A 17,447-nucleotide genomic window follows, 5' to 3' on the forward strand; every position below is an offset into this window, starting at 1 on the left:
TTGATCTCTTTTCCGCTTGTAAAGTACACTATTTCTGGATGAACTTGGCACTCCAGTTACCTGAACATGACAAGGAATCGGGTGTCGACTGCATTCTACAAATCCCTCTACGTTGCGCCATCTCAGATGGTACCAGCGAGCTGCACCGGGGACCGTTCATTCTCCTTTGGGCATGATTCATTAACAAAGGCATTAAATTTTCTTAAAATGCTTTTTTAGGTTTATCTCTACTTAAGTGGAAGAAGGTCTTATCCGTAAAGTTCTTCCCTGAATATTGCCTATGAAGTGGAATGGAGATATAGGGAATAGAACTGCAAATTGATTTTTAAAAATTGTGAGTGAGCGATTTTGTACCTCATAAATAGAAGTCTTTCTCCCTTTTTAATGGAATCAAACTTCCTTTAGCTAAAATCCTCTCTGAAATAATTAGGAGAAACAGGCCATAAGGGATGCTAACACTACTGGGCACTTATTTACATATGGATTAGGCCTTCCTAAGAGACAGACAATCCACCTCTTTCAAAGTAATGGAAAACTGAAGCAAATTAGTTTTTTGATATCTGTGGGAGTAAAACTCATTTTTCAATGTGCCTTATTGACTTAACAATGTTTGGCAAAGTACAGTGGAGACCGAAGTTGAAGGAAGGAATCACTACTGATCCAACCTTTACCATAAAGAAATGGAGGAACTTAGGCACTTTATAATTAGCACAATATAATAGATGAAAGCGAAAAATGTGTTGCAGAAAGGAAGTGTCTTCGTTTTGGGAATATTGATGGATTGAAAGGCCACACTCGTCACCCCGTCTACCCGATCAACTGCATTGGGAGGGCCAAACTGAAAGCTATCTGTTTCCTTTTAAAATAGTTTTTTTTTTTAAATTCCTGAGTGAATACACGTGGGCCCGTATTCAAAAAGAGGTTTATTAATCCGTTTTTTTCAAATAATTTGTTAATTTTTACAAGTTATTTACAGCTACTTAAATGAATATGAGTAGTATGTGTAACGGCTTTAAATCCCTTCTGTAACTGAGCTTTCCGGCAGCAACGGAGTGACATCCGATGGGAGCTGGTCCTTTAATTTAACGTCGCAAAGAGCTTCTGATAGACACCTTCCTGTAATCGCTGTCTGTGGGAGACCAGTAACGACGGTCGCTTCTTCTTATTCCCATTCTGGGGACTCTAAAAAAGGAAACCCCGCCGCTTCCTTTTTTAAACCACAATGAAATATTTCATTGAGAACTCATTGGACATTCATTTGCAGTGACTGAGAGTTAAACAAGTTATCACCTACACAAAAAAAATTAAAAAGCGAAAATGTATATAAGTTGATCATTTTTTAATTAGACCCCGCTAATTAGTTGACACGCCACCTCATCCCCTTGACTTTGGCGCTCTATGGTCCTATGTCCATTGCTTTGATATTTGCAAAAAGGTTTTACCTAAATCGAGAACGCAACACCCACATGTATTGTATCTGGGCAAATAAAAATGTTAGTGGCATTGGACATTGTCCAGCCATAAGCACTATCTCCCCAAGTTACTCCACCTCCAAATGAAGAGTTCGCAATTTTAGCTAAAACTAACAAAGTCGACTGTGATCATCAATATTGCTACCCTAATGAAAACTGTTCCCCAAAAGAAAACAAACTTTTGACGCAGACCTGTGACCATGGAGAGAGGGAGGAATGATGTTCAAAGGAAGAAAAAGCATCCTTCAGTTCCCACGATTTCGGTTACTATCATTAGATGATAGTTGACCGAGACTAAATATTCCAACAACTACTTTTTTATTCCTATAAGCTTGTAGGAAGCAAATAAAAGTACTTTCTTGATGCTGTAAAAACAACATAAGTGAATTAAGACTGGGGGACCGGAAAGCCCAATCTTACAGATGACTGACTCGTCGAGGGCTGTTTTTTTTCTTTCTACCAAGTTGACTTTATCTCAAAAGGTGGATTAAAACATTGAGCAAAAAGATAAATCTTTACTAATTTATTGAAAAATCCAGTCAGGTAAAAGTGTGTGGCTAAAGAATCTGCTCTCTCTGGTACAAAGAAGATAGTTGTTTTACTTCATCTCCCTACATGCTTGTCAGTTAACACATTTTAACAGCTAAATGTTGACTGATTAATTGTTATTGCGTAACTAGTATTTCACTATCATTTACGATGACTGCTGCCAAGATAGCTTTTAAAATTTTGATACAGACTCTGTCATGGAGCAGAACAAGTCAACATGGCAGCACAGATAAAAAAATTATTAAAGACGAGACAAATTGTAGAATTATCTACTGATTAATAACCGAAGTCTTTCAAATCTAACAGAAGAGGCAGATGTGAGCTGAGACGAAGATAAAGGATAGTGATGTGCTATGAGGAGAAGGTGAGAAAGAGGCGGTTGGATGGCGGCTTTATCTGACAATGCGTTCCCTCACTCATGTTTCATCTATCTACCTATTTTTAGCTATTTGAGAATTGGGAGCACTGACTTGTATTTTAGAAAATACTCACTACTAAGTAATGAATGTTTATTATTTATGATTAAATAATGAGTAGGGCCTATGGCGCCCCTAGACTACCCTGAAGACGAAGGAAGACGTAATATTCGGGCAGAACGTGCTTTAAATACCTACATAAGGGCTTTGCGGTCACTGGCATGGCCCGGCGGCTAGCCCACCTTAAAAGGGTAAAGTGTTGAAGACCCAAAGTAGCCACATTTACTTAAACTGAGGATTAAACGGACAAGCAATGTATTGCAGTACTTATTGTTTTAGCCAGGCTTTATTTGACGTCTAGTTTAAAATTTTTATGCGTCATTTTCACATTCGTTTAGTGCCAGCACAGAACTGAAACACGGGAAGTGCGCCTGCTTTTTGATCACTTTCTGACAGTGTTAGCACTTTACGCAACTTATCTAACCTGTTCTTTCTGTTGGTTTCCTGTCGAACAACCTAGTACAAATTCTGATCGGAGGTACTTTGATCCCACCTCTTGCCCTAGCATTCCTACTGAAAGGCCGCTCAAATTAACCGTGAAGTGTTTTACCCTCTGTAGTATGTTATATGGCAGCAGAAGACTAATAAAATCGCGTAATCGTGAGAATACTACCATAGATACCTTCCTCTTGCTCGATGTCGTAAATAAATTGTTCCAGCTGAGACTCATAAACAGGATAATTTTACTGTGGAAAGACAGCCACAACGGCCTTGTATGGAAATACAAATAGATAAATTTACTGATATCCAAAAGCGACCTTTGCTTTTTGCACGAATGAGGCGGCCTTTGTATCAGGGTTTCCAAGTAAAATAGATCGCCGCAGTCCGAATCATGTGTTGTAATATGACACCAGCTGTCAATATCTTGCTGGCCAGTTCAATCATTGGTCAAAAGATAGAATAAAACTTTCCTTAGGCTGAGGATGGCCATAATAATCTCAATTAGTCTGTTGTCAAGGTGTTTTGGTGTAACCAACTGCTATAAACCGGTGAAGACAAGCCACATATTTGGAATGCTAGGCTCAGTTAAGCGATCGGAGACGTCCCAGTACGGCCACACACTCTATCCTATAAGGAATAAAATTGCATTTACAACTACTACTCACCAGTGTGAATATTGTTTGCGAAAAGAAAGACAATAAAATGCTCCATGTTTCCATGTTCTACGATTGTTTCCTGCCTATCAGCATCTTGAAAAAGAGCCTAGTTAACCAGTTAATTGATGCTTTTCGTTAATGGCTTAACCATAAAATGTCACGCTTCAACATAGGAACAGGGAGATAACCTAGCGATGCTCCACAAACTGGACATTTTGTCCTTGTAAGTGGAAATTCACCACGGATAGGTAACCAAAAGCTACTGGGGCAGTTGCTTTTATTAATTATTAATTTCATTAAAGTGATCCAATGCCCATTTCTCAGTATATTGAAGAGGTATATTCTTCCAAATCATTTTTTAATTATTAATCTAAAGTGTCTAGAAATTTACGTAGCACGAGGGGCCATGTCTAACACCAAGTGCATTATCATCAAAAGTGTAGTTCCCCTAATTCTTCTGTTGACAATGTAATGTGAAGTTGGAACCCGCCCCCTGCAAACAGTTCCTATATCTTTTTAATGAGGATGTTGTCTAAAAATAATTTTACTCTGATAAAACTTTAATAGCATTTGTGCTCTGGCTTGTGGTGCAGAACGATTGAATGGTAATTTGGTCCATGTCGTGGCTAAATTGATCGCCTATTCGGTAATTCAATCCAGGTTGACCTTCAAGTTGTCCTCTTTGCATTTGACTATGCAGCCGCTGTTTGCCTGCTTCAGCAAAATACAGCTAATGCACTGGAAGGGCGTTATCGATATGGTCCAGATCTAGGATCCAACCAATTTTGATTAGTGCGCATAATTAGGTGAACAGGCCTCATGTGCTTTATCGATTCTTTTTTCATAACTGCCTTGAAGCCATTTAAAAGATCAATTAGCTACACGTCAGCGGCCAGTAGGGAGTGCCTAATGAAAAATTTAGGTAAAGTGCCTTTTTCATTGATTTATCGCAAAGTGGTATCATTTGTGTTTTGAAAGGGCGTAATGGTAAATGACTTCAAAGAATCCTGATTTCTGCACAAAAATCTCTCATGAGGCAATAGTAATTTGTTCGAAAAACAATTTGCCGATGAAAAATCGGAGCAGGTGAGCCTAATTAAATCAAAAAAACTAGTTGTGTTTTTAATATAGAGGTCAATAGTACTCACCAAAAATGTTTTTAATGTAGTTACATTTGTTCTTTTAACTAACATATTAAATACTTGACTGTACCAAAGATCAGTGACAATAACTATTTTTTAAGCAGCCTCCTTACTTAGAATAAGCTCATCTCAATTCCAAGAAAAAAAAATAAATTTACAGTTACTTTTACATGCTGCGTTTATGGCTGCCAAATCAAGTAGCGCACAAAATTGTGAATCAAGTTCGTATTTCTCTGTTAGTGGTAAAAACCTATCATCGTCCAATCGTTTGAATAGTCGCTGTTGGAGGTAGTCAATCAAGCTTGAGTAAATTATCAGAAGTAAAAGAACACACCAATAGAGTGGTCGTTAGTCTGTGTAACCACCGAAGTCTCTTCCATTTGGCTAATTAAGACATCAATAAAATAAAAGGCAAATTGGAGCAATCAGAGTAAATTTCTAAAAGGGAAATTTTTTCGAATTGGTTAGCTTAACCTTTAAGTAAAATGTTCTTTAATGTAATGCACTTAAAATGAATATTGCACCTTAGCTACTTAAAGCACTGTTTTTTGTCAAGTATGCCTGTGGCAATGTTGACCTTCATAGGGGTCGGTAAAACCGCCCTTTTTCGTGTGCACGAAAAGCGACAAATTTAGCTTCAATGTCGCTTCTGTTGTCTGGCAAGATTTTCCTCCTCCTATCAACTAAATTCTCTTTAGTACATTTACCTGTCATTTTTAACAAAAAGCATAATTTAAAATAGACCGAGCGGCTTTTTGGGTTTAAAGTATAACCTTTGCACTTTTTGCAGAGGTGCACTTTTAGGAATTGGTATTAGAGTCCCCATGACAGTAACACTTGTCTTGACAGCTGCTTCCAGTTCCAAAATATTTGAGCCTGCCGCTTGTTGACTACGTAATCCAAGTACTTAGTTTGCAATTGGCCACGTCGATTCGGTCGTCGGGGTAAATGCATCACTTTTTTGCATCGAAAGTGACTAAAGTATCAGCAGTCCAATTTTTATCATTGGAACCATTTAGTTTATACAACGTTCCGGTTAAAATGCTCTCATGATATTGTTTTAGCTTTTGTGTTGTACTGTCACGTAAAATAGGTTGCGAAAGAAATCGGCTTCATATTGGTAACAATATATCCACTTCTCTTATGTTGCAAAATTTATGCCCACAATATAAGGACCACTGTCTTATTTAAGAAAAGACTGCGGATTCTGGCGCGATATTGACTTTTTTGCCCTTTGGCAGCCATCACTTTTGATTAAATAGAAAAAGTATATCTTGAATATGTTTAAATCAAATCATTGTTCACGTTGTTATAACGGCATATTACTTCTCTAACACGTAAATTGCTGAGAAAAATATGAGATATGCTGACGGAAACAGTTACTTCGCCTTGTTTTCCGTACAAACGCTACACCTTATTTAGTGCACAAATTATTTTTTACCAAATTTTAAAAATGAAACTCTAGAGTTCCTACCTGCATTTTACAAGTAGTTTCCATGAATTTTTTTAGGCTTTAAGTAATCCTTCAAGCCATTCCCTCGTCTAAAATTTACGTTTGAGTAAAGAGTAGCATAATCAGTCAAATCGAAGCCCGCGCCAACCTTCGTAGCCAATAATTTGCAGGCTACCAACCACACGTGCACATCAATTTTTTATCGCTTTTAACTGATAAAGCTGGTCGATTTATTGTAGCATAAAATGACCTATTTTTGGTGTTAAGCTATCAAACTTGACATTTTTTAAGCAGATAAAATAAAGGGAAAATTGTTGCAAAACGTTTTAAAAACAGTAACAACGCTCATCTTCAATGTTAATTGTACACCTCAGTTGTAGTTGTAAATTTCTTGCGATTGCGGCAGGAACCTTTAAAGAAGGAAATAAAAATAGTGGATAAGGGAAACAACCTGGTTATCATTAACACAAAACCAGTGCAGTGGTGCGTAATAAAAGTAACACTAACCCGTACTGCTAGCACTACTATTTGTACTGGCCTTTATGAAAGAAAAAAATGAAGCAAGTAATGACCGCTACCAAGTACATCGCTTTTTAAAATTAACAGCTTACGCTAACGTGTCGGTGACTAATGTTATTGTTTCTTAGGTTTTGCATATTTCTGAAGTGTAGGCGCCCGCACCCCTATCATAAGGGGTGGAATTCAACCATGGATCTAATTTACACCCCTTTGCTTTAAATAAGCACAAAACTCTAAGTACATATGCAGTCTTCCTCATTGCGCAGCTGTGGTCACTGATCGGTGTTTTAATTCCACCGAGCACATTTCCTCTGCTGAAACCCATATGGAGGTGAATAAAATCTCATGGTCAGCCCAACCTCGCGCTTTCCACCTTCCTTTGAAAAGCAGGCTTTTTTTCTTCACAATAAATGTGTGGGTGTGATTTACACTCAAATGCAAAAAAGTCAGCCCTTATATCAGACCCAAAGGCGTGTGTTCCAAAGTGGGTAACTCGGTCTCTCCCCTGATGTTCCCACTACGCCTGACAAGTTTACGAGGAGTGAAATGTGTATTTTTTGCAGACACAAAAAGTTCAATAGATTTTGCTCCACGGTTTTCCTACAGTTTGCTTTGGACAACTTTTTCCCAACGAAGTTCAACTGATTTCAAAGTGACTAATGGGAGGGCGATGCCAACTCTATTATATTGATTGGGTGATTTATTGCCCTATCAGCATAAGCTCATGCATCAAGGCTGTTGTCTTTTAACCAGTAAGGAGGCGGTGACGCTGACATGTCATGAGTCATGTTTTCGTATTATACTTGTTCGAAGTCTCCCAAGTTTGTGGGTCGCGGGTCAATTGGTTTTGCACATTAATCTTGCATTTTTTCAATTGACAAGTTCAACCCTACTTTACTTACTCCTATCAAACGTATCCCTTTTGACAAAAAAATTAGATACTAAGTTTCGTGGACAAAAAGTACTTTATAATTTATTAGTTTTTGTTTTACCCATGAGGGTTCAAGGCGTTGGTAGTATACTAATTAATTCAAGTCTGCTTCCATTTGATTTCCGATGCTTATCTTCAAAAATAACTTTAATTATAGGCGGGTATAGTGTACCATACCCAAAAACACGTCTCGTGTAATTCCATTATTGCATCCCAGTGTCAAGTCCTTAATTCCTATTTTTTTTCCTAGTTTAGACACAATGGCTGTTTAATGTGTAATATAAAGTGGAATACAGTTCTGATTTAACTGGTACATGGCAGAAGTAGCAGCAGCGTTCTCCGGAAGTTGATGATCTTGATGACAGCAAAATTTTACTTCCTGTTTTAATTGACTTGAGCAAGGGGATTAAAGAAGGAGGTGAAGGTGACAGGGAGACGAGAATTATTTTCTGTCGCCGTGCAGAAACAACGTCAGCCTAGGAGGGACCGTCTCGTTTCCTTTCCTCGCTTTAATTACAAACTGATCGTCATAAACTGTGGGACTTGAACTCTAATTACCGGAAAACACATTGGGGAACTCGACTTCTTGTAGCTGCCATGTCAATGCTGATACTGGTCTAGCGAATATCGATTGGCGATCAATCAACACTAACTGACGCCCCAGATCGGTATCCCGATCGAAGCGCAGTGGACTAAAAACCGCTGCCAGTTTTTTTTGATACTTAGAGGTAAAACTACAGAAGTATAGAATGATTCCTTGGAGGACAAAAAATGTAGTAAGTTAAGCCTTTTGGTCCATTTTAATGTCCTTCTGTCCATTGGAGATATTTAGAACCCAAGTTGATCATGTCATCTGTCAAAGTTATCTAGCCGGAGAAAGTGTTAATATCTTGCAGTCAGAAGCGACCTTTTTACAGAAGTATTTGTTAGCACTACCTCTATTCTAAAATTTTACTGTCACTTGCACCCCCGGATGGTCACCGCCTGCAAAGGCGATCACTTAACACTCATAAACATTGATTTGGATAACTGTCCCTCTCTCTAAGTGTCAACCCTCGTCAGCTGCTATTAAGTATCCACTGAGAACCGCATTTTACCACAATGGACAAGAAAAACAATCGTTTTAGTCAGTACCTTGGCCACTTCTGATTGCTGTCATCTGGGTGATGTTAATAGCCAAGATGGGTTTAGAGATCTAGGCATCACCCGCGCAGTTAAGTTATGTGGTTTGATTGTTCATATTCTTGTGCATTTAGCAAATAATTTGGCTTAGAAGGCGGGACACCACCTTGTATTGATACAAATGCTCCGTTATAATCGTAAATCCGCGTGACATTTCCTTATCGAAAGGCGACACAAGAGCACTCACGCAAGCAAATCCTAAACGCCATCACCAACGGGCGATACTGTTTGAAATAGCGCAATCACTTTTTGTCCTTTTCTGCGTTTTCTCCATGTACATTAAAATGAAGCTTAGAGGGGAAGCAGTGGCATGATTTTGGAGAAGGAAGTTTTGATACATTTAATGACAGGTGTTGTTTAACTCACAAAAGCAACCCCATTCCCAGCCACTAGGAGTTAGCTCGAACCCAGAATTGACTTAACCCTTTTTCTTTGAAAGGAATATCATTCCCAAGTAAAGTTGGAGGTCTGCTGCCACTAATGTTACAGGCGATTCATCTAGTTGTTAATGTTAATTATTCTTATCTGCATGGTTGTTTAATTCTCCAAATGCCCATATGCATGAGTGGAAAGACTAGACGTTGTTTTTTTCGAGACTTCAGACAAGCAAAAAATTTAGTAGAAAATTTTACCCTTGCCTCGTCTCTCACCACATTTGTGCCTAGTTAAGAGTCATGCCCTCTTTGATCATTGTTTATAAGAGGTGATAAGTTGGCCTTCCAGTCATCATTAATTTGTCTTGAGGCTAGAAATTGCATCGGTATACCATAGTTGCCTAAACACAAGAATCAGGGTCGACTTGTAAACACGCACTTAGTAATGAGGGCTTACCTCTGCTCCGTTGATTTCTCGCTCAGCAGAGCCGGGGGGGGGGGGGGAGAAACAAACGCTCTACATCCAAATCGTTTATCTGTGAAAAGAAGGAAGATGAGTTAAATGCATACCCTCCATTATTAGACTAAATCGATATCTTGACAAGTGCCATTTGACCTGTCGGATTGACTTCTGCCGGTTACCTGTGGCATGATTAGCATTCGGACGTAATAAGAAGAAATAAAACTGGCACACAAAATCGTCTGCATATGGCTTAAGTCAAGTAGGGGTATCTGAGTAAGGTTCGTCTGGCAGCAAAACGTCTCCTTGCCACGAGACTGCAAAATAGCAACATTTATTTTGATTAAGCTTTCCAAACCCATCCAGTATATGTATCCAATGTCTCTCAAACTCAGACAAGATGCGATGAATTGCGAGACTTCAGCTTTCCCTTAAGTAGGGGTAAGGGTGTTGGGTAGGAAATGCGGAGGTGGGGTAAAATGAGGGAGCTACATCAAAGCGAGCAGATGAATTTCTGCAAACCACCAACCCAGAAACCCTGTCCCATATATCACTCCATTTGCATGCCTAAATGCGACCCGAGAGTGTTGACTGAATTACCATGCCTGCATTCGGGAAGCGGGTAAGCGGGGCTAGCGAAGTTTACCGATCATGGAATGCAGAATCAAGAGTGCATTTGAGCACATTGAATTTATACTTTTATGCGCACATTTCTCACCAACAACACGTTCCTGCACATGCGATCTTGTGGTCCACCAAGAAATGCAAGTATTTGAGCCTATAGAGGTTCTATAAATAACACACCTTAACGACCTTTTCTGGGGATATCAGATGGCCGCCTTGTATCTAGTTTATTTTTTTTAATAAACACTTCCGGTTGGTGTTACGATCTTGTGCTTTTTTATTCGTGAATTTGGGTATCGTCACGGTTGTAGCCGGAGTAACTAGGAGTAGACGAAGGGTTCAGATTCAGACGCCTCTATTCACCAACGTGCATAAGTAAACAGGAAGGGGAGACAGTACGTGCCCTATTCGACAACTAACCCACTAGTGGAAGGTGTTGGAGACACAGGGCGGTTCAAGTGCCGTGCATTTATAGCTCTTGGTTAACCTTGTCCCTATTGTGAGTACTACCGCGATATCAATTAATCAGGAGGGAGCGGGCGAGAATGCAGTGTTCTGGAATGATCGGGAAGTAGTTGGGTGTGAAAGCTTGCAAGAAATCAACACAGGATTGTAGACATCCCCAGTAGTCAGAAGCAGTAGTTGCTCGTATGATTAACGAATGAAGGCGGACAAATAGTTGTCAATTAATTATCGTTTTGGAGGGTCACTGGTACCCGCACGCTATCAGTTCAAAAAAAGTAGTGAATAAACATACATAGGTACATCTACCACAACTCATTAATAATTTTTCTCCTCCACTCGTGTATCCTGAGGTTTAAGCTAACGATCCATCAGTAACTATTGCAGCATTTCACAATCACAAATGCAACGTCTTCGCCCCTAATAATAATGGCGATAATTAGGATGTGTCGAGTTTAATTAGCCTAGTCTATATAGTTGAATATTGTCGGCGCTAAAGTGAGGAGACTGCAGATGGCGCAATATCCAATCGGTTATCAGCAAATTCATTGGCTTTGTTTTCAACTGCGTGGCCTCAAACACAGTGGATCAAACGGACAAAATGATGTCTAATCAGGGCCTCCTCACCTATTCTAGCGAAACTTTTTATTCAAAACATTTTTTCATTTTTTTTAATGAAAATTAAGAAGCAATGTGTTCACCGCAGCAGCTTGTGGGTTGTCACTTAACCTCCGGCTATGCGTTCCGCATCAATAAAATTACAAAATGTACTGAAAACGATACAAATGGCGCTTTGACAACGCCCATCATTCACTTTACCACGGAGTTCCATTTTCGAATTGCCGAATAGAATTGAAGCCGCATGACAATTGCTGACTTTCGGGTCTACGAACTGATAACTTCCGATTCTCTTTAATCACAAGATGTGTGCGCACCTCCAGTCAGCATATATTCATAATTCTGATCCCCTTCTTTAACAACACCTAATTTACTACTTTTAGTTTGTCCCCTCCAATATCATCACCATCGTCCATCAAAGAACTGCCAAATCTGAGTAGTAGCTAGGCCCTCAGTGTCCACATCAAGAGGTAATTACATCTACTCCTGGTCAGTAATATAAGAGTTATATTGAAAGCTCCTCTGTCCGGATTAAACCATTTTTGAAAAAGAAGGTACTACTGTGAATACCTTCTTTGAAAGTAAATTTAAATTTTATAGTTTAAGTAATCTTCGGTAGCCTGATGTAGGGCCGTCTAAAGACTGGGTCCGTAAGTTGAAAGGTGGTCTAAAAATTTATCGAACCAACTCATAAAACGTGGTTAAGGACATTACTGGTCCTTTCTGCACTTATAGTTCAAAATCGTAATAGAACTAATTTTCAAGTTTCTTGTGTCCAAATGTCAAAGTCACCTTACTTAAAAATATCTATTTTTTGGTGAAGGGGAAATTGTTCAATCACACCAGTAAAAATATCACCTTATTTTTTCGTTAATACATGCAGACATTTTTAGTTCTTTTTGCAAATAAATTTGGTGTTCAATACCAGCGAGGAGGATCTATGCTGGAATAATTCGGATTTAAAGCAGACAAATAAATTAGGGCTCTAATTTAAACACCGCAAAATATAGGAAACGTCACGATGGGCGGTTTTTATCGCGCCATTTCTCACAGACAGCCTCGACTTCCTTTTTTTGCCTAACGTACTTTGGACAGTGAAATAGGAGGATGAGGGGGGGTGACAGGAGATAGCGACCACTTGGGTGGGCGCAATGCTTACATGCCTGGGCAGAGAGGAAGAGCGAGAGAGGTAGAGAGGCTATTTATCACGATTAAACTCCGCGCAGGTAAAATGGGGCAAAGCAGAAGTGATTTGTTTGGAAATTGACATCACTTCAGCTCTCACACGATTAATTTGACCAGAGATCAAATTCTAATTAAATCTAAAGTAAATATTTACGAAAGAAAGCATTTTAAACCCTAGCACCGAATCATATACTAATTCTTCTGCTAATTTTTCTAATGTGGTTCTGCTAGTGTGGAGTTTTCATTAAAGGACTCGAGGTTATGCACACAGAGCTGTCACCTATCAATTCTATTGTCTCATGCCGCTTTTTTACCAAAGCGTCCTTAGATCAACTTGGCAGTCTACCTTCAAACAATGGAGGCGACTGCCAACGTACAGTCGAGAAAGCAGCTAGGAAGAACGGCAGGACTCTGGTTCTGACAACATGACTTATTTAAAACCTCTAGAAAGTGTTGTCAATCAGTATGTTAACAATATCTAAGACACCTTTTTAACGGCCGTAAAGGCTGAAACGTGTTTGATTGATCAAATGCCAGCTGAGATCACATCGGTAGTAGACCCATGTTTACCAGTCACAATAATCAAAGAGAGGGGGCTTAAAATCCCACAAAATCTTACATATTGATGCGAAACTCGGTCGCCGTTTCGGCATGTTAATCACTCCGGTAACATGGAAACATACTACTTATGCTGTTTAAAATGTACCTTCTAGGACGAGAGGTGGGCAAATAACGCAAACATCCTGATAGGGGAGTGCTCAGAATCCTGTGAAGCCAAGAAGAGCTCAGTATCCCTATCCCCTTAAATCTGTATTGGTTCTCATTGAAATGCCTTAATCACATTAGTCTGATCGTCTAAAAGGTAAGAAGGCTAGGGAGAAGGAGATAAACGAAGGAACACGCTGAATAAAATTGGTGGCGTAGGTGGGCCTGTCCCCTTTTAAAGGCAACATGATTTTTAAATAATGTCCCAAAACCCCCAAATTCAACCTTTACCTCTATCATTAATGCCAAAGAATACCCCTAGTCCTCCGTGCTTTTCCCATGAATTGTTTTCGGCCGCAACAGACGCCAATTTAAACCACGACACTGACGTTGACCAATGAAGGGACACTAATTCCACTCGTCATTGATCGGGAAGAAGAGACCCTTGCGAGGAACCTCTTCATTCGTCACCAAAAAGCAGCCAAGCATGACGGGAAGTAAGCTAGAAATATTCAACATCTAGCTGAACGTGCCTTTAGAGGCTCACCTCCAAATAGGATTGCTAACTGGATGACCGTCTGGTTCAGACACGGGATTCAACCACCCATTATGATTGAGAGGCTCTGCGGCATAAAGATCAACTCGATTAGGGAGCTAGTCAATTTCACAATCAAAAGGAGTTAGAAACTTTATACGGCCTTGCTTCACTAAAGGTTCAACAGATGGTTAAAATCAACACCATCGCATTGCGCCCCTCTGAAATATGCCCCAACGTCACGTGGGCCTTCCTTCTCCCTATTCTGTTTGCTCCCAAACGGGTTCCGTTCATTTATTTGAGTCCCCGGTAAACTAGAAGGGCGTCCGTGCAGTTTCCTTCTTGACTCGGGCCCAGCTAAATCAATGGTAAATCTTCAGACTTTCACCACTCCTTGTAACAAAACTACAATAATTTCGACTTCTACAAAATTACGTTCAGCGGAGGGAAGGGAGATGCTAGTAAAAGCGGAGGCGTCGTTAGCGGTCTGCAAAGGGAAAGAAACCTGAAAAGGAAATTTATTATAGATCCAAAACCGGCTTGGGACGTGATACTTGGTGCTGATTTTCTTGTTACATCAAAGCTATCTAGATTTTGCAGAAGGCACCTTTTATATTTACCATGGCACTGAAGCCAACGCAGATGTTTCGCTACCGAAAGAAGACGATTAATACCAGCGAAGCTAGACCCATCTAGTAACTACCTGGACGTATTCTATCTCCCCTGCTAAAAGAAGTACACCGTCTAGTCGAAGAGGATATTCGAGAAGAGGTTATAAACTATCAAGGTCACCGTGAGACTCTATTCGCGCTGGTAAAGAGGAACGATGGTAGCCTACTATTGTGCATCGACTATAGGAAGTTAGAAAGCCGTAACTCAGAAGGATGCATTCCCATTATCCCACATGATAAACGATTTGCTAGACCTTCTACATGGGTCAAAGTGGTTCTCCACTCCAGACTTAAAATCAGGATACTGGCAAGTTGAAGTGGTGGAGACGGACAGAGCGAAGATGGCATATATATTGGCTTATATAATTGGCTTATTCCCTCAATGACATTCTCGTCTATGGTAGAGACACTCGAGGACATAATTCCAACCTGTTAAAATTAGGATTGATCCTGGACTGAAAGTCTCGTTAAATGGAATGGCGGTCACTGAAGATCATAAAAAACAAGTAGATATAGCTAACACCAAACAATCAGACAGGGCTTCACTGTTTCTTAGGTTTGGCAAATTACTACAGGCGTTTTGTTAAAGGTTTTGATAAGATCGTCAGGCCGTTGCATATATTGACCGAAAAGCACATTTAAAAATTTCAAGTGGGAGAAGAAACAAGATAAAGCTTCTGAAAAACTGAAACAAATGCTCCGCTGTACACTGTTCCTAGTTTTACCGAACTTTGAATTGAGCGACCCACCATTTGTACTGGACACGGACGTGGTCAACGCAGCTATAGGCAGTGTACTTTTACAGCGGGACGAAGAAGGAAGGAAACACGTCATCACCTACTCGAGTACCAGACTCAGCAAAAAAAATGAGTTAGAAATTGCAAAAACTTGGGATGTTTGCTATCTGCTCCATGGTTAGACGCTTCAGACATTACCCTATAGCGGGGAAGTTCATAGAAAGGAGTTTCAGGTACTCATCTGCTTAAAACGATGAAGGGGATTGACCGTTCAGTTGTGCGTTGGTACTCAGAACCACAGCAATATGGTTTCACAGTTCAATACATAAAAGGTAATACACGTAGTAATGCAGATGCTCTCTTCAAAGGACCAGTCGCAGCAGAAAAGGGGACTGTTGTAGCGAGTAACACTTTTTTTGAGCGAGCCTGCTAAACGTGATGGGAGAAACACGCAGAGCACCGAAGCCGACCCGGCTCTTGCATGCGAGTCTTCTTATATCCTCCTACAAACTTACAGTGAAAGAGATGACCTCGTAGAGGAGGGCAGCTAGACGGATATAACAGGAATGGTGTAAACAATCTCTGTAGAATCAGTTTGTATTGCACGAAGAAGGTGTTGGGTCAACATAGCGACTAGCGGTTCCAGGCTCATTAGTACAAACGGTTCTCCAAGAGTTACGCGATCAAATAGGCCATTTGGGTGAAAAGAAGATGCTAAATGCTTGAAAGAGAAGATACTTGCTGCCTTTGCTTGCCCCAGACGTACTAGATTTCTGACAAACCTGTATCGCTTAAAACAATTTTAAAAGGCCTCACCTCACGGGGATTGGGCTACTGCTACCCATGCTTACAGAGTTTTCAGGTGAAAGAGTAGGTATGGCCATCATAGATCCTCTATCACCCACCAATAGAGGAAACTGGCAATATTCAGGTTATGACAGACTATTTCACGAAAGCAGTTGACGCAGGATCCATGAAGAGAGGAGAAGCTGAAACGACAGCAGGTTTTATTCTATTGGTAAATTTGTCAGCACGGAGTGACCAAATCAATTCATAGCAATCGAGGCCCCAATTTCGAAAGCTGACTTTCTACTGAACTGTGCAAAACTTTCTGGATCTGAAAGATACGCACAATACCTGGTCATCTGCATGATGATAGGCAGGTGAAAAGAACAAATCACGCTATGGTCGGACTACTAAAGGCATTTATCAAGGATATACAACCTCAAAGACTGGAATTTAAGCCTAGAACGTGTCCTCCTTGCGTACAGAGCTACGATTCATACATCAATTAGTAATTCACCGTTCGAGATACTCACAGGTCGTGAAATGAGAGAGATTTCTGACACCTTCTTACCAAACACGGAAGCAGTAACTAGTACACATATCCCAATCAAATCGGCCTCTTTGTTCGGAGTTTAAGGCCGGAGAAGAAGAGATAAATGGGGAAGGCGTAACAGAAAGGTGGCCCATCCAAAGTCAACTTTTTGTCTATAAAGGAAGTTGTTTGCGGGATCTTTATGTGTAGTCGTTTTTTCTGTCTAGCAAGATGTCCAAGGATAGCCTTCGCTCGTGAAATCTAGTCTGACTGGGTTTCGCCTCAGCGATGAGAAAAGAGGGCGGTTGTTTAATCTGTATTAAGTCGTACCTAATAAGTCACAACGGTTGGATTAGATTAGTAAGTAAATTAATAAAGAAATTTCGAAGGTTAAAAGGGTTGTCTGTATTTCCACGTGTTTCGCGGAATCCCAGCCTCGTGAATTGGTATCCCAAAAATGAATACTGTTAATGGATGTATTTTGCTTCTAAAACGGCTTTGAAGTGATTTCGCCTATCGACGCCTTCACTTCAGCTAGGGATGGGGCTAAGAGCCCCTTTTAACCAATCGGTATCGAAAAAGGTGTCCATTCTTGGTTGAGATAAAAGCCTATAACTAAGTACACATTGTCGGCACAACCACTCACAGTGTGTGTGGAATCTTAGAATTTCGTATATTTTATAGGTTTACGTCTCTGATTAGAACCGGGAAAGGATTACAATGACTGCTCCTCTGAATATGTAGCAAAGAAGCACAAAAGATCACATTATTATCATATGGCAAGTAATTTAGACTATTCACCTACCAATTAGCCATGATTTGCAAGATTACAGGGGAATAGGTCAGGCTAACCGTTAACTTTAAAAAAGGATATTTTTTAATGAAATGATATGAAGGCTAAAATTGGAAACAGAAAAATTCAACGTAAAATATTGCT

The 17,447-nt window shown here is 40.0% G+C and overlaps 1 protein-coding gene across 1 annotated transcript in view; it reads left to right on the forward strand. All coding sequences in view use genetic code 11, as the record gives it.

Moving 5' to 3' along the window:
• Nucleotides 1-12,969: 12,969 nt before the first annotated feature.
• Nucleotides 12,970-17,447, forward strand: part of EGR_03930 (hypothetical protein) — a gene marked incomplete at both ends in the record, with an annotated part of 14,859 nt that continues 10,381 nt past the window's right edge. Inside the window, 2 exons of the mRNA XM_024493179.1 lie at nucleotides 12,970-13,007; nucleotides 14,898-15,011. Coding sequence (XP_024352451.1) covers nucleotides 12,970-13,007; nucleotides 14,898-15,011 — 152 coding nt within the window. The remainder of the gene's footprint in view (nucleotides 13,008-14,897; nucleotides 15,012-17,447) is intronic.

This window comes from Echinococcus granulosus (assembly GCF_000524195.1).
Source record: "Echinococcus granulosus chromosome Unknown EG_S00022, whole genome shotgun sequence".
NCBI classification, from domain to species: Eukaryota; Metazoa; Platyhelminthes; class Cestoda; order Cyclophyllidea; family Taeniidae; genus Echinococcus; species Echinococcus granulosus.